The following is a 21,801-nucleotide window of genomic DNA, read 5'->3' on the forward strand; positions in this document are numbered from 1 at the left end:
TAGTCACAGTATCCTAGTAGCTTGACTTGCAAATATACATGAGGCCAAAGTTGGTGATAACATTTACAAAGCTACGTTATTAATATTCGACATTAGTCTCTTCTCATTTTATTTATTTTATTTTTCAAAAATATTCCAAACATATCCAAATAAAATAACGGCTATGTCGGTTTCATTAGTTCTTATGTTGTTTTCAAGGACCATTTTGATGACAAGAATAATCAAACTTTATTTAACACTCGAGTAATTAAATTCAAAGTAATTTCTCTAATTGAAAGAAAATAACATTAAAAAGGGCAAATCTGTCAAATTGTATTTTATTTATATTTATTTTAAATGAGTTTAAAGAACGGTTACAAGAAAATCAAAATAATGGAGGTATGCGTAATATTGTAAACCACAAGGGAGGTCAGTGTGATAAAGCGAAATCTAGAAGTGTGTCTCTGAAATTATCCGTACTTTTTTTTTTTGCCTTATTCACCGCAATTAACTATTTTTGATTCTATAGGTATTTCATGTCGCTATTATTTTTTCTTTAGTTGAAGCTTGTAATTTAACCCTTCTAATTTCATGATACTCATTACACACATATTGTAAAATTATCAACTCTCATGTCTTTTTGTTTGTCAAATTCTTTTATGATTATCAAAAAAATTAATTTTAAAACTAAAAGATAATTTTTTTTGGATATAATAGAGTGCTATATTTCTCATTAAGTACTAAACCATCAAATTGCCGTCATCTAATACATGGTTGTGCTAAATTTTATAATACAGTTATCTTCATATAATACCAGTAAAATTTTTGGACAAATTCACATATGAAATGACTCATAATTTTGAATCAAACAAGGAGACAAGGGTACATGTGTGTGTTTTGATTTATATACATCAATTAAATATTTGAACAACTATTATCTATATCACAAATAACTGCTACTTTTGTGTAGGTATATACCATGAGATTGACGATGATCTATTAGACATCCCAAGGAAGGTGTTATGAATGAATTTTTGTATATAGCTTCTACAAAACACTATTACAACAATTTATTGAGGAAGGCAAAAACTTTTAGAGAAAAACATTTACAACCATAGCCGACATTTTAAATTATGTGTTGTTAACATATTAAAAAGAAGAATTACCATCCATATGATTATTTGATATATTATAAGAATTGCATAATCGAAGTCATCGAAAATATGACTTTTGAAATTCATTTGATAGCAATTTTTTCAGTATAATAATAAATATCGATTGAATAGGCTCACGGTCATCAGTTCGAGCTTGCATTTGTTCTCTTTAATTTTTGTGTAACTTCTCTTACATTTATTATAATATTTTAAAAATATTTAAACTAATTAGTATAGGATACACGTGCGAATGACTAGTAGGAATAATATTAATGAAGAAGCTATAATAATCCGGGAGTTGGTGCTAAAGGAAATGGAGTTTCTGCTCTTGGCTGATTCAAGCAATGTAACTTACGAGAGATTTAAGTAAATTTCTCTAGTCTTTTAAATGTACCAAAAAGAAGGAATATCAAGCAGAAAAAAAAAAGTAGTTAAATCCATCGAAACCCAGAAAAATTTTTAATTGAAAATTACTCACCCTTCGAAAAAATGGCAGGAAAAAATAGTTCACGAGATCTCTTATTTCCAAATATAGAAAGGTGTTACCTCAAACTTCAAAAACAAGTGTCATAAGTCATAAGTACGTAATTGATATTCAAAAATAATAAATTATATAATCTATAAGCTGTAATTCTAATCCTTGGATTATTATTTTATTAATTGCATCATGAATAACATAGTAGTCATAAAACCATCAACATTGTTAGCTAAAAGAGAATCTATTCACATATTCCAACAGGCAAATCAACTCCACGGTCAACAATGAGAACCCATATATTATTCTTTTACTTTCGTCAAGCTAAATTATTTTTTCTTAAGGTAACACTTAGATATTCTAGAAATAAATTTTTAAAAGGAAGATGATATTGTTAAAGATAGTTTAAAGAGGTAGGATTTAGAAGGCACAAATTGTTTCTACTTGCTTTTAAGATAGAAAAATTACTTCTTATGATATTATTCATCAATTTTATGTATAATATAATCCAGATATTATAACAAATTGACTTGTCAATTTTTAATAGTGATTACCAACTATTGTGTATCTCTTCATTAAAATTTTGGATCCATATTGCTCCAACCACGTATGTCAGAATTATGAACATGTACTATTTTTTTATACATTAAATCAAGCCTTAACTCGATACAATTTACCGAACATAACCTCAAAAAGACAAGTACAAAAAAAAAAGAAAATCTGAAAAATATAAAAACCAAGTTGCTCTTTTATTTATTTTTTATATATATTATATTATTTTGTGGCTTCTTTTTTTCCCCAAGGTCCAAAAAAAAAAAAACAGCAAGGAAAATGGCTATTCCTACCGTAAGTAGCAATTCCTTTCAACTTGATGATGATAACAACTAAACCGAATCCGATCCTCTCGAAATCTTGGTGCATGAGAAGCTAACCAAAGACTCTGCTTCCCTTTTTCTGCTTCCAATTCTAGGGCTTCTTTCTCCCTAGATCCAAGCTGTTGACAATTTCATCTGGGTCCGCTCTTAAATGGCCATGTTCTGGCGTATGGCTGGTCTCTCCACTGCTTCTCCAGTAAGCCTATTATTATCATTTTCTTTTACTGTAGTGAAATGTTTGGGAACGATTTGAATGTTTTCTTTACTATCACTTTTGAGAAGTACATTTGTAGGACAATATTCAACCATTATGGTTTTGGTTTTATAGACTACATTTAGTCAAAGTATATTTGATTTGTAATAAAATTGTTACAAAGAGCTTGCAATAGAGTTATTATAAAATGGTGAGTGATTAAGAGTTTAATTTCTAGATTGCAATAGGTTGTAATCTCAAGTTGCTCTGTTTAGTGGAGTTAAAATCCTACTAGGGTAGGCCGTGATTTTTAATCCCTTGAGCAAGGAGTTTTTCACATTAATATCGTGTGTTTTTTACTTTCTATCTATTTACTATGAGAACAGATAGAGAACTAGTTCTCTATATTGTTTGGTGGACTCCTAGTTTCTATCAAATCATATTACAAAGTGTTTATCGATTGGAATTGTATTGGGTCTATATTGAATTGCGTGTTATGTATGTTGTGTGGTAGCACTCTCTATTTGGAATTCAGAATTGTGATAATGTAATTGTTTTGGGACGTTTAGAGTAGAGTACTTTTTTGGACTGAATTTCTAGTGGAAGTTTATAATTTGGGGTTCCCTGTTTACTTGTTGCTATTCTCATTATCTTAGTTTTGCGTCTGAAAGAGACTGAGTGTTAGATTGACTTAAATCATAGAGCAATGGAACAGTGGCTCCATGTATAGGAGTTTTTCTGTGGAAAGGACAATGTTCTTTACCTTAGCTGGATCTTGCTAGTGTTATCAAAACAGTAGGTAGGCAGCGAACATATGACAACTATCTCTCGAGCACATTCTTATGTCCGGCCTCAATGGAAAAATAAAGTGGAATGTTTTATATAATTTTTAATGGAATATGAAAATGTTCTGCAGTTTTTCCTTTGGAATATTCAGCATATTTTTCTTTATCAAAAAATATTTGAAAATATTCTTCTACTCAAATTTAATGTGAGTGCATTAATTCTCTTGACTTTCAACATTGCTTACTCCAAGCATTGTGTGGGGTATTCAACTAATGATGTTTCTCAAGAAATAATGTGTATACTAATTAGATATGCTGTACTTTTTTCAGGTGGAGACAATTTTGGATAAGGAAAATTTTGCACTGGATGAGCTCTTGGACGAGGATGAAATAATTCAAGAATGTAAAGCTCTTAATGGACGTCTTATTAATTTGTAAGCACCTTATTCACTCGTGTTTCTTCTTGGCGTTATTGGTATGCTTGGCAGAAGCTGTGATAACATTAAGTTATATTTATGTTGGATATGATGTACAAACTACAAAGTATCTCTCTACCATTGATGTTCTGTGGAAAGTCCATTTAAAGTAAATATCTTTTATCACAAAAAAATAAGTCTAGGATTTGCTGCTGTATTCCAAATGGTGAGGTTCAGATGAGGGACTCTGGTGTTGATGCATGTCATGCCATTTGCAGTATTATTGCAGTTTAAAAATAAGCTAGTTTGGATTTAGTAAGAACAAATGGTTAACTTTTGTATTTCTGGTTTGTTAGTGAATCAGATTTCATCATAGATTTAAGGCAGAATACCTAACTACCCCCTGAACTTCGCACAATTTATTTAGTGCACACCTAAACTTTTTATAATCCTAATTACCCCAGGACTTGGCTATTTTATAGCCTTTACTTCCTGGGCGACCTCAGCCCAATGATGTGAGAGACCTGGCTTGCCACGTGGATTTTTTATCAACTTGGCATTCTTTAAAAGTTAAATATATGTTTTTACATTTTTAAATTCGGATCGTCTTTTTCAGGTCAAATTTGTAAAAAATTTGGCTGGAACTTCATTATTTAGGCTAAAACACTTTATTTGGCTTAAAATAATGCAGCCAAGCTTTTTACATGAAATAAAAAGAAACACACAGTTAGAACTCCATTATTTTGGCTAGAACTTTTTTATTTGGCTAAAAGTAATGGAGTTCCAGGATTTAGTTCAAAACGAAGATATACACTGTTGGTTCAATATCCATTGCATTTAAACAAGAAATAAAAAGGAAAACAAACTTGGGGTAAAATATGCATTGTATATTAAGAAAATGCAAGAAGAAATTACACTTTGCATATGTATGTGGCAATTCACAGTTGAAAAATAACCTATCCAGAAGCTGATTTTTTCAATTCTCTTCACTCCCATGCGCCTGGAAGAGAGTGTATCCATGCTCTTTGTCGTGTTAGCGCTCAGAGGCGTAAAGGCTATCAAATACCCAAGTCCATGGCGTAATTAGGACTACGAAAAATTTAGGAGTGCATTGAATAAACTGTGCTGCATAGATTCATTTTTTTTTTTGTTTGTTTGTTGTTGTTTGGGGGTGGGGGGGTGGGGGTGATGCCATCTCTGCAGTCTGCACAATATTTTGTGTTGTTGCAGGATCTAAAAGTCATTCCATGGAAGGAACTGATTTATTATGTTTTTCTTTCTGGCAGTCTGCGCGAAAGAGCTCAAGTTGAACAACTTGTCAGGTACATAGTGGAAGAGGCTCCAGAAGATGCTGAGAAGAGACGAACTTTTAAGTGAGTGTCCGTCCGTGGTTGGAAAAGTATTTGCATTTCATATGTTGTAGGCGCTGGATGTTTCTTTTGACGAGAATATGAGTTCTCTTTCTTCATTAACCCAAGTGCGTGTATTAAAAGATTTGTTGTTCGACTTGTGCCATAGGTTTCCTTTTATTGCTTGTGAAATTTTTACATGCGAGGTGGACATAATTCTCAAAACTTTGGTTGAGGACGACGAGGTATGGACTCTTACTTTTGTCATATATCTTTATGCCTTTGTTCTATGCTTAGGTCCTTGAATATTGTTTATTTGTATTGGCTTTCTCATTTTGGATCTCAGCTAATGAACCTGCTATTCTCATTCTTGGAACCTGAGCATGCACATAGTACTCTGCTGGCTGGTTACTTCAGCAAGGTATTTCATCGTTGTCCACTAGTTACGTTAGTGTGAATTTCTTAGCTGACCATGCTACGTCATGCTTCACTTAGCTATATATTCCTTTTGTTTACTTTTCTAAAGTCTAAACATATATAACTGGAAGGCAAGTGGTTTATATGTTCGGCAGCTGACAACTTTTCTGTTGGCATGCCGTATTTTAACCTTTGAAACATCAAATGTTTGAAAAGAAAGGAGGGGGATTAGGAGTGAGGAATCTAAAGATGCATAACAAATCTCTTTTATTTAGGAGATATAATTATGATGGGAATAGATTATGGAAAAAGGTGATAGATGCCAAGTATGGTATGAAGGACATGTGGGCTCCTCGTTCAATTCAATCTTCTTCAAAAGGGGGAGTTTGGAGCACAATTAGTAATCTTTGGAATGAATATAGTCAGTTTGTGAAACTGAAACTTGGAAATGGTAATAATACCCTGTTTTGGTCTGATATGTGGTTGGAAAATGGAAGTCTTAGATCAAAGTTTCCTGGTTTATTAACAAAAATGGAAGAGTGTCAGACTTCTATTCAAGCACTGGCTGGCAGCTAATCTTCAGGAGGGGCCTCAATGACTGGGAAGTTGATGAATTTTCCCAATTGATGCAGTTATTGGATAATGTTAAATTGGAGGAAAATAGGAGAGACTCATTAATCTGGGCAGCAAGTAATGATGGTATTTTCACAGTCAGCAGTTGTTATAGCTTGTTACAAAAACAACAAAGGCTTTATCAGTTAAATTGGCCATGGAAAGCAATATGGAAGTCAAAAGCACCTATTAAAGTAGCCTGTTTTGGTTGGATTGCAGCAAAGGAAGGTTCCTTGCAAAGTGGACTCTAATCATCCATTGCAAAGTGGCAAAGCAGTGCTGGGAGCTCTTCCTAAATATATATGATGTCAAGTGGGCAATGCCTTCCAGTGTAAAGAGTTTGTTGGAGACATGGCAACAACAAAAAGTGGCAAAGAGTCAACAGATAGTATGGAGAACAATTCCTCTGTGTGTGTTCTGGACAATATGGTTGGAAAGAAACAGGATTTGCTTTGAAGGGGAAAGGCAGCATGTATCCATGATTAAAAACCGATGCTTATTAAACTTGTATTTCTGGTGTAAAAGACATGTAATGGTAAATATGGAACGATATATGAATTTTTTAGAGGAGCTAGGAGGAATGTAGTTGCTTTGTTGTATTAGTTTGGATGTTTGTAATTTTGTACCATCTTGGTACCTTTTAATAAAATAAAATCTTACCTTATAAAAAAAAAAATGTTTGAAAATTTCATCAATCCTCTAAAACAACTTTTTCTTAAAAGACTACTCCCTCCGTTGAAAATTTCATCAATTCTCTAAAACAACTTTTTCTTAAAAAACTACTCCCTCCGTCCCAATTATTTGATGCAGTTCGGATTTCGAGAGTCAAACGAATTTTTCTTTGACCATTATTTTTTCATATGCCTTTTAAATATTTTAATTATTAATTTTTGTGACTTATAGTACTTTGTATGTAGTTTCTAAATGTGTGAATTTTATTTCAAAAAGCTTAAAGATTCTATGTCCAAATTCCCGATCAAAATTGAGAAGTTTGACTCTCGAAATCCGAACTACATCAAACAACATGGGGTGGAGGGGGTATTATTTTTCAAGTTTATTCTGTCTAGTTGCTATCATTTTGCTAGTTGCATGTTAGGCTAGTCATTGTAAGAGCCCGTTGGAATTTTGACGAAAACAATGCTGCATGTAAATTATTTTGGAAATGTCTTCATATTTTTAAGGTTTCTTCCTTCTGTGAGCTGTTATTATCAGATTATTAGTTTCTGCACTGGATTGATGCCCAGGATTCTTATTTTAGGTTGTCATATGTCTGTTGCTGCGGAAGACTACACCATTTATGAAGTATGTGCATGTAAGTCTACTGCTTCTTATTAGCTACTCATAATTGATGTACTTGGAGGTGATAATCTTTGATTTGCAGTATGGAATACACACACACACAGGAAATTATTGGATGTTATATCAGTTGCAGTAAAGATGGGCTATGGATGTATCAATGAAACCTTGCTCCCATTTTGTCTCCAATCTAATATTTAATGTTCTTTAAGACGATGGAGGGTGTTCATCTGCTGTGACTTATTTTGTCTGTATCTTCTTTAGTTTAAGATGCCAGTTTCCGGTGTAGAGAAAGATGAATAATTTGTTGAAAGAAAAAAATCGGATAATATGACTAACTGGTATGGCCTACCAATAATTTGTCTCTGTATTTAATGTCAATAGTCTGGCGATTTGTAGAAAACATTATTTTCCCTTGTACAATTGCGAGAGGTTGATTTCTACTGTCTCTTAATGTTTTCATTAGAAATTCAAGCACCATGCTAATGATAATGGTGTATTCTCTTGTAGGCTCATCAAGATATTATCAAGAAGTTGGTTGATCTCATTGGAATTACATCCATCATGGAGGTTTATAGTTTTTGAAATAGTTAAAGGCATGTTTTGGTTGTTTGGCTTGATTTAAATATGGAAGTCCTAATGCCTTTTATTTTTAGGTGTTAATTCGCCTAATTGGCACTGATGAACATTTGTATAGCAACTTCGCGGATTCCATGCAGTGGTTGGAAGATACAGATGTGCTGGAGATGATTGTGGATAAGTTTAGCTCATCAGTATGTCACTTTGCTGGATTAATTTAATAACACTTCCGTTTTGCCATGTCATTACACTATTTCTATGTTCTGATATCAAACCTGGCTTGTGGAACTAAGATAATTAGTGGATTCCTGCTGATATTTGCGATGGCATCAAGGGGTTGGGGGTGGGAGTTGGGACTGACAGCTGACTGGTAAAGTTTATAATTCATCGTGGGAGTTGGGACTGACAGCTGACTGGTAAAGCTTATAATTCATCAATGTAATATGTTCAACATAATGCCCTCGTTGGACACTGTTAGATGGGCGTATCAAATAATGATTGTCTAGCATTCATCTATTAACCAGTGACTTGGTACACTACAAAGCTTGTAATTGCTGGTGTAGGTTATTATGGTAATGGGATGCTCTGAAATTGCAGGATTGCCCGGAAGTGCATGCTAATGCAGCAGAAACGTTGTGTGCCATTACTCGATACGCTCCCCCTGGGATAGCTGCCAAAATCTCCAGCCCAAGGTGTTTTAGTATTCCGGACCTTTATTAACTCTGGTTTCTGATTGAACCGGTGATATTGCTGTATTTTCACGGATCTAACAAACAGATATTTTATTATATGATGTTTCACAGTTTCATTGGGAGGTTGTTCCGTCATGCTCTGGAGGACTCGCGACCAAAATCCGTTTTGGTTAACTTGTTATCTGTATGCATATCGTTGTTAGACCCCAAGAGGCTATCAGCAGGAACGTATTACATGTACGGTCGCCAGTCAATGCAGTGTTCTGGAGCAAGTGCGTATCCTGAGACTGTGGAAGGGATGTTGGGAAGCTTAGGTAAGGATTACCTCGTTGTCTTCTGAGCATATCTATTGGTAGACAAATGTTTTTGTGCATCCTCCCTTTCAAAGTCCCACCTCCCCCCTTTAATATAGAGGATTTTTGGCATTATTTTAATCTTGTTGAATAGTGATTTTAGGCTGTGTTACTGTGCTCAACACATTTGACCTTTGATATGTAGGAGACAGCTTTTCCTAGTCATACCACTCCTAGATTTAACCCTGCACAATTCGTTGTCTCTTCTCCTGTCGGTGATAAGTTCACTTTGAAACAAAATTTTGTGGTGCCTTCTTTGCTCTAATGTTTCCCAGAGTCTCCATTTGTAGCAACTGTTAGACTGAATGTTGTAGGGGAGAGGTGGAAGCATTTTAGGAGTCTTATTGTGTGGGAGGGGTTGCCTATGTGCTTAAGAGAGCCTGTGACAGTTTGGTCAAATTGAAGGGAGTTGATTTGCATCAAATTTCAGTAGGTGTTTTGACTTCACTTGTAAAAGGAATATGTTGGTTTATTTTAGTGATGATTGAAGGATAGATGTACAAAGTGTGGTTAACAAGGAATGAAATAGTAATTCAGCAAAGTTGGATTCTGGAGAAATAGAAAAAAACAATGGAGTTTAGGATGTACATGGTATCCTGATTTCATAGTACTTGATCAATATAAATCCATTCGACCTTTTCTTTATACACGACGTTTGGATTCTAGGTTCTCTTTATGAGTTGTGTATGTGATCTTCGAGATATCTGTACGTATGTGCATTATTGCTCTTTAGTCTGATGTAGTTGGATATGCCACATGCAATTGTGAGTAGGGTGGCCCTTATCATCGAAAAAGGTAGGTGGTACACTGGTTTGATCGTATCATCCTCAACTGTAACCTTTTACATCCAAATTAATTGGAGATCCATTTGATATTATAGTTGTTTCTCTGCTGCCTCTTGTACTTCGTTTTGCTTTCCGCTGGATAAGTCTTAATTTTATTGGGGATATTGATTTTGAGATAAATGCATTATGGTGTACAAGTTTTCTAGGTTCAATATTTTTCCAGTATGCATTAGATTTGTATTTTAACTTGTATGTTGTGACTTGTGATTCAAGTGGAATAATTTTTATCATTGTTTTTTTATGCAGGTGATTTACTGAAGCTTTTGGATATTTCATCAGAGGATAATGTCTTGCCAACAACATATGGAAGCTTACATCCACCTCTTGGGAAGCATCGTCTGAAGGTAGTTATTGAATATCTGTCTTGGAAATTTGATTTTAGAAATGGATATAATCTAATCGTACTTCTGATCTAACTTAAAGGCCAGTAATGTCAAAGACTAAAAGTGTAGAAAAACGGCAAGGTCTGTCGAGGCTTTAAGCGCAACACAATTCTTGAATACATTGTGCTGATATTATTTTATGCGGGAATGAAAATGGTATTCACATGTTTATTCCTTTTTTTAGTAATTGGGAGTTTTATATCGGGGTTTATTTTTTGGAATAATACATCAGCACCCCCTCAACTAGTCTCCTTTTGCCCTGCACACGCTTAAACTTTGTGGGGGCCCCCCTCCCCCCACCTAAGACTATTCTGAAGTAGAAATATTACACCCTTTTTGCTGACATAGCATGGAGTGATTATACTCTCTTAGAATGCGTGAGATGCATTAGGAAAAAACGCTCTCATGGGCGGGAAACTCCATTTTTGGTCGATCAAGCTCCACTACACTTTTTGTGCACTCTATCAACCATTTTCCCTCCATTTTATCAAAAATCCTTCTTTTTTATCTCAGTAAAAGTTCCTTATTTGAGCCATAGCAAACGAATCTTTCACGGATCCCATCAGGAAAAAACTTTGCAGACCGTCTTACCAAAAGTCACTCGCTTCACCACTCATAGAAACAACCCCACACATATACCTGGCAGACTTCACCCAAAAACCACATCCTACACCCATCTAATGGGACCTTTTATATGATGCTTTTAGAAGAGATCTTTATTGCTCCAAAAAATAAGTTGCAAGAATTAGTGCTAGGATTTTTTTTTGGTTTTTTTTTTAGTGATTAATCAGTTTTTTCCTGCATGTTATTTGTTGATTTGAGAGGTGAAAGTTGAGGATTTTGTGTTTTGAGACGGCGAAGATGAAAGTGTAGCAAAAAAAAGGAAAACAAAGAGAAAAAAGGAAGACAAAAAGGTAAAAACTACATGTGGCAGCACGTGTATTACACCCCGATTTTCTCATTTGGGTATAAACCTCTCAGGATGGTATGAGATACAGTTCGATCAAGGATAAGAGGTAATAGGACCCCCACAAAGTTTATGTCTGTAATTGGCAAATGAGGGCTAGTTTGGGAGTTAATTATGCATTATCCCTAACCTTTTCTTTTGATAAACAAGCCCTTCATATCTATCTATGTCATACAACGCTATCAATACTTTTATGGTCCACTTGGTCTTAAAGAAAATGTAATATCATCCTTCATGTTTTGTTTCTAGCAATCAATTTTCAGGGATTTAGAATTTTGCAGATGAATGTTTAACTTGCGCATTAAAGTAGCCGCAATTTTACGTGCGTGTTGTAGTTTTGCTGAGTCTGTCTGTATTGTCTTTATAGTCTCTCTCCTCTCTCTCTCTCTCTCTCTATATATATATATATATATATATTCTCTCTCAAGTCTCCAGTGTTTCTGTTATGCTATTGCTTACATATATGACATAGACTAAACTACTAGAGTCTTGTTTTTCTTCTGTCTGAACAACGAGAAGAAGCAGCCCCGCTCCATTTGTCCTGTGTTTTAAAGTTATGCTGGGTGATATATAGGGCTTTAATTCCTCAAGTTTTGATTTCAAACAACTGGGAATTTCAGATTATAGAGTTTGTTTCAGTCTTGGTGAGTGTTAGCAGTGAAGCTGCTGAAAAGGAGTTGATCTGTCTTGGTGCTGTTAAACGCATCCTAGAATTATTTTTCGAGTAAGTTTTCCTTACAATTACTATGTTACTATGTTATCAATAACCTTCTGATTCCTGTTATGTGGTATTGAGTCTAGGCATCTGTTTTTTGTTACTTGGTACTGAATCTAGGTATCCGTACAACAACTTTTTGCATCATCATGTTGAGACAATAATAGTATCGTGCTTGGAGAGCAAGAATGTTCAATTTGTTGAACATCTTCTTAGTGACTGTAATCTTGTCGGGAAAATTCTCGAGGCAGAGAAGAACTCAACGCTTGCTGCTGATCCAACCAAGGTAGTATAATCAAACTTCTAGGTGTTTCATCTAATTCTTAGCATGTTTAGTATAGAGTTCTTAATTTTTACTTCCCTATTTTGTTATTCTTCTTCTAAATTTTGGGCTATAGACATTGAAGCATTCAGTCATTGGTTTTTTTTTAACGTGGATGCAGCCAACGGCCTCTGTTGAAGAGAGATCCCCACCCAGGATTGGAAATATTGGGCATGTGACACGAATAGCTAACAAACTTGTTCAACTAAGGAACAACAATAATGGCATACAGTCGCGTCTGCAGGTGTTTGAGATCTCTGGTTTTATGTGTTATCACTTCTTTGTATTTGTCATGTAATTCTTCCAATTTGATCCATCTATCCTGTTTTACTGTGCTATTCAGCCACACATGAAATAGAGATGTTTGCGCTTAGAGTAGCTGATTTTTGCTTTTTGATAAATAGAGATATCTCAAATTCCATTTGGGCAGTTGCTAATTCTGATTTTTTTTTTATAGTGCTATAAAGTCTTTCATTAATAATCAGTACGAAGATGGTACTAAAAAGGTTACACGAGCTGGACTTATCCAGATTACATGATAAAAGACTCATTAAGTGGACGTGTTGCATCTTCGTTAGTGGGGCAATCAGATGAAGTAATAAGAAGCATGACACTATTGTTTCATAAAATTAAAAAAAGAAGCATGACACTAATTAATATGGATAGAGAGAGTGATAGAGTTTTAACAAGTGACTTCTCTAACTTTGCTGGGTCTTCTATTTTTTTTTTTTTGGTCATCCCAAACGTTGCTCTACTCATACCACCTGGTAGTGTATAAATGTTAAATCAACTACTCCTCAATTGCGAACTAGTTGGGTTTGATTATATGAATCCTCAGTATTCATTCTGCTTTTTTCAAGCTCATTTTGTTCCAATACTAACTTACTAAGTAATGTCTTGAGGAAAATTCGGGGTTCTGTAAATCCTGCATGCGCATTGACATGAAAGTCTATATTCAGAAGAAAAGAGTCCTGACAAGTACCAAACCTAATGTGAGTGTAACAACAATTACGTTTTAAATCCAACTAGTTGGTATCACTCATATGAATCCTTTATTCATTCTGAGAGAGTGCCGGTCTTTAGAAACAACTCTCTCTATATGATTTTAGGTCTACCTCCTCTTTTAGCGCCTTCAATCATCATAGTGCTGCACCTAGATTGCAGTACATATGGAGGTTTACATACAATACAATGAAACCATCTTAGACAACTTCCTCTGATTTTATCATCTATGTGTGCTATTTTCACTCTGTGGTCATATGAGGTTTTTTCCAATCTTGTATGGCCACACATCCATCTTAGGATTTGTATATTTATGACATTCATCTTGTGAGCCTAACATTCAATCTTATATGAACATATGTGTTCTCATAACCATTCTATAAAATTTCCTCCCGCTTTGCCAGGTAACTTTCTATCACATAACACTTCCGTAGTGTTCCTCCATTTCAATCATCCTGTTTTAATTAGCATATCACATTCTCATTGTCACACCTTTTCCTAGAAGGCTGAGCGTAGATCTATAAATTGTTTGCATTAGGCACTGCATACTCCTGGTGATGTACCGATGTTGCTAGGAGAAGTTTGACCAACTGTAAGCTGTCATTAAATGGCATCCGGAGAATGCAATCTGGTACAGATAATGGGATCCAGAGGATGCGACTATAAGCTATGTGTTTGGGAGTTAAATGTTGAAGAGCAATCCTTTTTTTGTGTTATATTAGCTTACCTACAAAATTGTTTCTCATACCTAATCATATTCTTAACAAAGCTTCTTTTCTGCATTTCAACCAAATTCTCTGTAAAAGAGGCACAGAGATGAACATATTATTGGCACAATGGTGAACACATTATTATGGATGTGTGTAACATATTACCTTCATTTATTTAGTCTATACTTACTAAGAAATTACATTGTCCTTTGATGGAGTGATTTTCAATTGACCTTTAGGAGAAAGTTATACTTAAATCTTTTGTCGATAATAGTCCTGGGTTCGTTGAGGTTAATTTCAAAATTTCTCTCATTATCTAGAAAATTTACCTACTTGTGTCAAGTTTTTCTCTTCTATTTGATTGGGTTCATTTAATGCAGTCACACTTTAGTGATTTGATATGGTCAAATTTCCTATCCGCATTAGTATGAGATGTCATTGTTGATTGCCCCAGACGTGTATTAAGTAGGAGCCCTTTGCAGTTCCTTTCTGTCATTAACTTCTGCAAATTCTTTTGTCAAAAAATTATCTTTTGCAAATTCCCTTTGCTAAATGCAAGTATCTTTTGGCAGGAGAATAGTGAATGGGTTGATTGGCAGACAAACGTCCTTCAAAAACGGAATGCTATGGAAAATGTCTTCCAGTGGGCTTGCGGGTGAGTGTTCCTTGTTTGCCTGCTCAAAGTTATTTTTGAATAGGAAATCACTTTGTGCTGGTTAGAGCGTGTTCGCTAAAGAAAGACTCAAACTCCGTGAATAAGGAAATAGTAGATTCCATATGGACTATTAGGACAATAACAACTAACACACACACCTCAATTCCAAGCTAGTTTGGGTGAGTTCTCATTATTCATTTCGATCCATTTGGACATGTAATTCAATAAGGTGAGGATTCATCGTTAATTGAGCTTATGTTGGCTGTCAGCCTGCTGCAACCCTACTTTATCTGGGTTTACACTTAGGATGTTAAGCTTGCACTAGAAGAGTTGGTTACATCATTACCAGGATTTTGAAATATTCATAAACAGAAATTGAACTGCCTAAATAGGCTTCTCCTTTAGTTGGATAACATGGGCGGGCGCGCGCGCACGCACAGAGAGAGGCGTGCACACACGCAAGGGTTGTGTATATACTATATTGATGAGGTTGCCTGATCTAACACAAATTCCTTGTTAATTACTATGTATCATGTCATTTGACAAATGGTGCTTCTTGGATGTGTCTGGTTAATGCTGCATATCTGCTGTACAACCTATCATGTTATGTGACAAATTTTTGATCTTGAACATGTCTCATCAATGCTGCATTTGTGTACCATAGAGGCATTTCACGTTTTTCTGGCTGAGATTGAAGAGAGATCCATACCCAGATTTGAGTGTTTCTCAATTGGTCGTTCGTGTGAATTTTAAAAACGTTATGCCATTCTTTTCTTTTGAGTTGGCCACAGTATTTTATATGTTATGAGGAAAACTTGGTTGATGATTATGAGAGTCTTTTTCTTACTAATGGCTAATACCTGTGGCTACCACACATTAGTATCCTTCCTATACCAAGATACTTTTCATCTTTTTACTGGAATGGTCATGACTGTAGTTTGATATTTTTGTTACCAGCACGGTACTAAATTTTATTTCATGTAATTCTCTCAGGAGACCCACGTCATTGCATGACCGAATGAGGGACAGTGATGACGATGAATATCAAGATAGAGACTATGATGTTGCAGCTCTGGCAAATAATTTAAGCCAGGCCTTCCGATATGGAATCTATAACAATGATGAACTTGATGAGGTGCTCTTCATGCCTTATGAAAAGACAACATGGTTGTGCATTTCTTGATCTCTCTCTGTTCTTTTAGCATGTACTGTTAAAGGCTAGGATCCTGTCTTTAGAGCTAAGAAGGTAATTGTTGACAGAATACTTGGAACACTGACTGGTAGTTGGAGAATTTATTTTCTTATTTTTCGAGCAGTCCTTTCTTGGAGCTGCCTGCTATATGGGATCTCAGAGATAAAGCAAATAAGCACAGTAAATGTGCTTGAATCATATAAATGCTATACCATTTGGCATCTTCTATAAATGCATTTGAGTGCAGGATTTGTGGTTTTATCTGCAAGTATCAATCACTGGGACTGTTGTTTCAGAATCCGTGGCAGCATTTTTGACTGTTATAAAGCCTCTGCTGAAAATGGTATAAGATCAACAGTTCAATATAAATGTAGTAGGGTTAGACAACAGTCCTGGAATCCATGCCAGCATGTTGTAACTGTTAAATGGTAATGAACAAAAGAGTAGATGTAGGGTAAGGCAGAAATTAGTGAGCTAGAAAGATTTTTTGCCAGTTAATAGCATAGAATAGTCTTCCTGATTCTGTCATAATTAGGAGTATTGGTAATCTTCCTTATTTACTAACTAATTTAATAGCATAGAATTGTCCAATTCAATACAAGTTCTCTCTTCTTTTTTCTTACCTTTTTAAGCAGTCCCAAAACAATGGGCAGCCTTGATTTTGTTTTTCTGTTTTTCCTTTTTAAACCTTTTATTTATTCAACTTCATTTTTAATCTTTAAATATCTGATTTTTAAGCACATGTCCCTTTAGTATATTATCATCAGATCTATGTACTTAAGGAGGACCTTTTATCTGTGTGCAGGCTCGTGGTTCACTTGAACGGGATGATGAGGTAACTTTCGAGGTTTTATTTTAATCCTTTAGTGATTGTTCAGTTAATGAGTTAGTTATACAATCTTTCCCATACTTCTGTACGTGTGTGTACAGGCTCGAGAAAGAGTACAACTGTACAAGACCAACTTTCTCTCTTCCAGATCCACTTTAGCATGGCTCTCAAAATTGTTTTGGGGTCATTTTCACTTTCATCTCTACAGTGCGAAAGTATGAAGCTATTTTTATTCTTGGACATGAAAATGGGTCCTGCATATAGCGAAATATATGCAGAGGATTTATTCAAGCGGGTTCAACTATTTTGTTATTGAGGCATAATTGATTGTTTGATTGATTTACCTGCTTGTCATCTAATTATTCTGCATAGTGATGTTCATTTTATATCCTTTTAAGTCAATTTGTAATTCAGCCACCTCTGCACCACTTCCAGAATGAAACTGATCTGCCCTTTAATGTAATGTGGCCAGCAGGAACTATCATTTAGTCAATAGCAATACTTCCAATTATTTCTGTATGAAGTCACCTATTAGCTTTTCAAAATACCAATATTGCACTTAGCTTTCTGATTGCTTTAAAGAAGGTTAGTTATGTATGCATATATAGTTTATAATGATTTATTTATTAATTGAACGTGTCATTTGTATCCTCAAGAGGGGTAGTTTCATGTATCTCGGGTCTATTATCCAAGGTAACGAGGAAATCGACGAGGATGTCACGCATCGTATTGGTGCGGGATAGATGAAATGGAGGCTCGCATCCGGTATTCTATGTGATAAGAATGTGCCGCCTAGACTTGAGGGAAATTTTTTATAGAGTGGTGGTCCGATCAACGATGTTGTATGGGGCTGAGTGTTGGCCAGTCAAGAACTCCATGTGCAGAGATGAGAGATATTGAGATGTATGATTGGTTGTACCAGGAGAGATAAGATTAGGAATGAAATTATTCGGGACTGAGTGGGAGTGGTCTCCGTGGAGGACAAGATGCGGGAGTCGAGGCGGAGATAGTTCAGGAATGTTAAGAGGAGAAGCATTGATGCTCCTGTTAGGCTGTTAGGAGGTGCGAGAGGTTGGCCATGCCGGGCGTGAGAAGAGGTCGAGGTAGGCCGAAGAAGTACTGGGGAGAGGTGATTAGGCAGGACATGACGCTGTTATACCTTACTGAGGACATGACCCTTGATAGGAAGGTGTGGAGGTCAAGGATTAAGGTAGAAGGGTAGTAAGTAGTTGATAGTTTCTCCTTTTCTTACCTGTAGTATTGGTAACACTCATGTCCCTTCATATTCTTAGATTTATATTACGTCATGTTTTGTTCGCTTCCTTTTCTCTTTTTTCTTCTCTCTTCCTTTTCCTGCTTTTTCCCCTTCTTCTTTTTCTTGTTCTTCTTCTCACGTTCTCTGAGCCGAAGGTCTACTGGAAACAACCTCTCTACCTTCACTAGGTAGAGGTAAGGTCTGCTCACACACTACCCTCCCTAGACCCCCATCTGTTTTTTTTTTTTGTTGTTGTTAACATGTCATTTATGATTGAATGGATGAAGAAATATAATATTGCATGTAGAAATATCTAACAGAATTTTCTAACTACCTGCTATATCCACCTTGCCACATCTTCTAATATGTAGTATATCTTAAAGAAATAGGCCCTGTAAATGACTTTACCCAATAAACTCATATGAAGTTTTTATGCCCTTTTTATCCTTAAATTCTTAGATGGGAGCATTTATATGGATCTTTTTACAATTCTCATAAAGGGCATGTATACCAGTTCTGAATAGATGTTGGATCTTATAACCGCCACTTGTGTGCATCCTTCTAGAAGTTTCAAAAGAATATTCTCCACTTTACTGTCTCTTTTGGGAATTTCTCCTATCAATTATGCTGTCATGAAGCTCGCATGAAGCCCTCTTAAGCCTGAAGCTTAGTGATACTCAAGATGGGTGCTTCAGCTCACATAGATAACCTTTTATGCTGGCACCAAGGTGCTAAGGCCTATGTGTCATCACCATGGCTTTGGCTTTAAGAGGGCCATACTAGACAATATAGGTAGATTGGCCAAGTAGTAGATTAATTGTTAATAAAATGTAATGAATGGAGTTTAAGTGATTATGAATAAGAAATTAGTGAAATTTGGTATCAGTACCTAGTCACAAACTTAACACTGCATCTCAACATCTAATCAGAACGTTAAATTAATTTTTGAACTTCAGCGACCTGATTTTTGCTTCATATGCTTAAGTTAATTATAGTTTTTTAATTCTTTAACAAATAATTGTTGTTTGTGTATATAGTTAATCTTTCTTTTATTATATATTTATATTTTATTTCTCCATTAGTGCTCTCTCTACTGAAACCCATTTGTGCTTTGCGCTTGTGTTTTATGCTTTTTGTCTGTGATAATTCTGGTTAGGATAGTCAATGCAACCTCTGTGCCTGAATTCTACGGAAAACTCACTTTAGGCATATCATTTGTATAATCTCTTCTGATATCCTGTAGGATGTCTATTTTGATGATGAATCTGCTGAAGTTGTGATATCTTCACTTCGTTTGGGGGACGATCAGGAAAGGTGGGAAAAAAATCGAGTTCAGAATGCTTTTGTCCCCCCTTACATGTATCTTTAGTATCAATCAAAATACTTTTAATTGTTTTTGCAGTGGCTCACTTTTTACAAATTCCAACTGGTTTGCTTTCGAGGATGACAGAATAGCTAATGATCAGTCTCCTGGCTCGGTTACTTCTCCCTCCCCTAACACTGAAGAGACTGATGTTATTAGGCCCGGCATGAATGATGGTGCAGCTGCTGATGAAGATGATGATTTGGCAGATACCGCCACATCTAACCTACCTGAGCCAAAACCAAGTACTGATAATCCTTCACCCTGTAGTTTGTCTGAGGACTTGCATGATTCCACAGGTAATGATGCCAATAAGCCTCCTGAATGGGTTGAATGGCGAGAAAGTTCTGATACAATTAGAATGTCCAATCAAACCCCGGATTCACCTGATGTAGCTGATGTGGTTGAGCCTTCTTTACCTAATGGTGAGGTCAAAGTGGAATCAGAAGCTCTGAAGGATACTGTTCAGTCAAAAGAAAAGAACGCAAATATTTCACCCGCTAATGGGTCCACCAGTAATGTGGAAAAAGATTGTGAAGGATCACCAGGTGATACCTCACAGCCTCCAGAAACAGATGGGAGCCAAATCGCTAGAAATCTTAATTCTGGTAGTACGGAGAAGCCACCTGCTGGAACTGAGGTATTATCTAGTGGAGAAAGAGAGAAGTGAAGTGCAGAACTACTGTGAATTCTTTATGTGCAGCTGTTGGGGAGCAAACCTAGCACTTTTGCCATAGAACTGGCATGCTGATGAATCTCAGCTATTGCTGTCAGCTGGGACTAATACGTGGTTTTGGAGCCTGATGTACATTGCTGGGTCTTAATATTCAACTTAGCCGCAGATGATTCTTTCCTCAACTTAGGTAAAGACTGCTCTCTCTTTCTTTTCACTTGTAAAGGGCTTTAGTGCAGGTGATTCAGTAGATCATAATTTTATTCACTATTAACACAGTTGCCTCTAGATGAGTCCAAACTGCTAAAGGAGGTTGTATGCAGTACACGTTGAAAGGATATTGTTTATATCTCATAGTTGTCATTTATTGTCTTAATCTGCTGTCATCGCCAAATTACTTGATCATGGTTGGTGAAGTAGGTCATAGTTATTAGTTATAAGATGTTGCAATTGGCTCCACCCCCTTCTCTTCTACTAAAGCTTGATATCAATTGATTTGATTCTATGGTTCATGATCTAATACACGTGCATTTGGTTTAGATTCACGTATCATATATTTTAACAATTTCCCAGAGAATGGATACCCAGAATAAGTTCCCGCTACAAGGGATATCAGAGCATCATCCGCCCTTAATTTATGTACATACAACCCACCAAATCCGCGGAGACCGGAGAGTGTAAGGTAAAATGAAAGTGAGATGCTTTCACCTATATAAAACAATCAAACCATGCCTCTGTCTGGTGGAGGTGGAGCTCACCACTGGTAGGAGAGACAAGTCTTGAAGAAAACTTGGTATGTAGTTTATCGATAATCACATTTGAAATTCATAAGTCACTATTAAAACAATATGCGTAATTATACAATCAACACAGACATACATGTCTAGGGAAAATACCATAAGAATTGGGTAACTATGCATCAAAAGCGAAGTAAAAAAAGCCGCAAGCGCATAAATGTAATGCCGCAAACTGCATCTAAGTGTAAGACATCAAATAATCCACGCCTGCACGAGTGGTTCTAGAGTTAAAAAAAAAATGCCATCCCCATTCCCCACTAAGAGAGGCGAACACTAAAGTCAGAAGCTTATAGTATTATCTAAAAACAAAATTTCATTTAAGCATGGAGCGTCAAGCATGAAAAGGTTCATTTAACATTAATTGTTCTATTTAAATTAAGTTTCTTAAACTTTAGAATAAACATGTTACATATGTCAAAAATCACTTTGGAAGTCCAAGTTACATTATAAAAACATACGGTAGTTTAATATCTCACATAGTAAACATATCATTTGATAACTTCATAACTTAGCCGCGCAAAATATGTTCGCCCCAACATGCTCAATGTCACAAAACACTTTAAATAACCTTCATGCATCTAATCAAATAATTGAAAGACATGCACTTTAGAGAAAATACAATTAAAAGATTATGTCTCCATTTATCTCAATTCTAACTTGTAGAAATGGAGACACGAGTGCAATCAACGCCTTAGCGACGTTCAATCTCAGATGTAATAAACGTAAAAATAGCACGGGCTAGCCAGTTTTCGGACTGGTAATTCAAAAATAGCCAGCGTTTGCAAAGTTATTGAAAAATAGTCACTATTTTGCTGCAACACGGACCGGTCCAGCATAATATACTAGAGATTGGTGCACCTGTGTATGAACTTCTAGCATATTATGTTGGATTTCCAACACGCGGAAAGTTCCAGCATA

At 35.7% G+C, this 21,801-nt stretch overlaps 1 protein-coding gene across 2 annotated transcripts; it reads left to right on the forward strand.

Moving 5' to 3' along the window:
• Window positions 1-2,409: 2,409 nt before the first annotated feature.
• LOC104089171 (uncharacterized) lies at window positions 2,410-20,462 on the forward strand. 2 transcript variants are annotated; one of them, XM_033654261.2, is made up of 20 exons: window positions 2,410-2,679; window positions 3,792-3,895; window positions 5,164-5,250; window positions 5,396-5,471; window positions 5,573-5,647; window positions 7,514-7,567; window positions 8,062-8,121; window positions 8,208-8,324; window positions 8,728-8,822; window positions 8,934-9,136; window positions 10,267-10,364; window positions 11,991-12,094; window positions 12,206-12,371; window positions 12,529-12,651; window positions 14,692-14,774; window positions 15,768-15,909; window positions 16,772-16,801; window positions 16,897-17,010; window positions 19,294-19,364; window positions 19,453-20,462. In XM_033654261.2, the coding sequence occupies exons 1-20, from the start codon at window positions 2,635-2,637 to the stop codon at window positions 20,081-20,083; spliced, it is 2,478 nt and encodes an 825-aa protein (XP_033510152.1). In that variant the 5' UTR covers window positions 2,410-2,634; the 3' UTR covers window positions 20,084-20,462. The 2 variants fall into 2 exon arrangements, with proteins under 2 accessions (XP_033510152.1, XP_009592305.1); XM_009594010.3 differs by lacking the exon at window positions 16,897-17,010 and having other exon boundaries at window positions 2,411-2,679.
• The last annotated feature ends 1,339 nt before the right edge of the window (window positions 20,463-21,801 follow it).

This window comes from Nicotiana tomentosiformis, chromosome 2, assembly GCF_000390325.3.
Source record: "Nicotiana tomentosiformis chromosome 2, ASM39032v3, whole genome shotgun sequence".
NCBI classification, from domain to species: Eukaryota; Viridiplantae; Streptophyta; class Magnoliopsida; order Solanales; family Solanaceae; genus Nicotiana; species Nicotiana tomentosiformis.

What these genes read in the sequence shown, in the direction of transcription:
- LOC104089171 (XM_033654261.2), top strand. Translation starts at nt 2,635, where the DNA reads ATGGCCATGTTCTGGCGTATGGCTGGTCTCTCCACTGCTTCTCCA. An exon ending in CTTTGGTTGAGGACGACGAG is followed by an intron (nt 5,472 to 5,572) that starts GTATGGACTCTT and finishes TTTGGATCTCAG; the next exon opens with CTAATGAACCTGCTATTCTC. An exon ending in GCCAAAATCTCCAGCCCAAG is followed by an intron (nt 8,823 to 8,933) that starts GTGTTTTAGTAT and finishes GATGTTTCACAG; the next exon opens with TTTCATTGGGAGGTTGTTCC.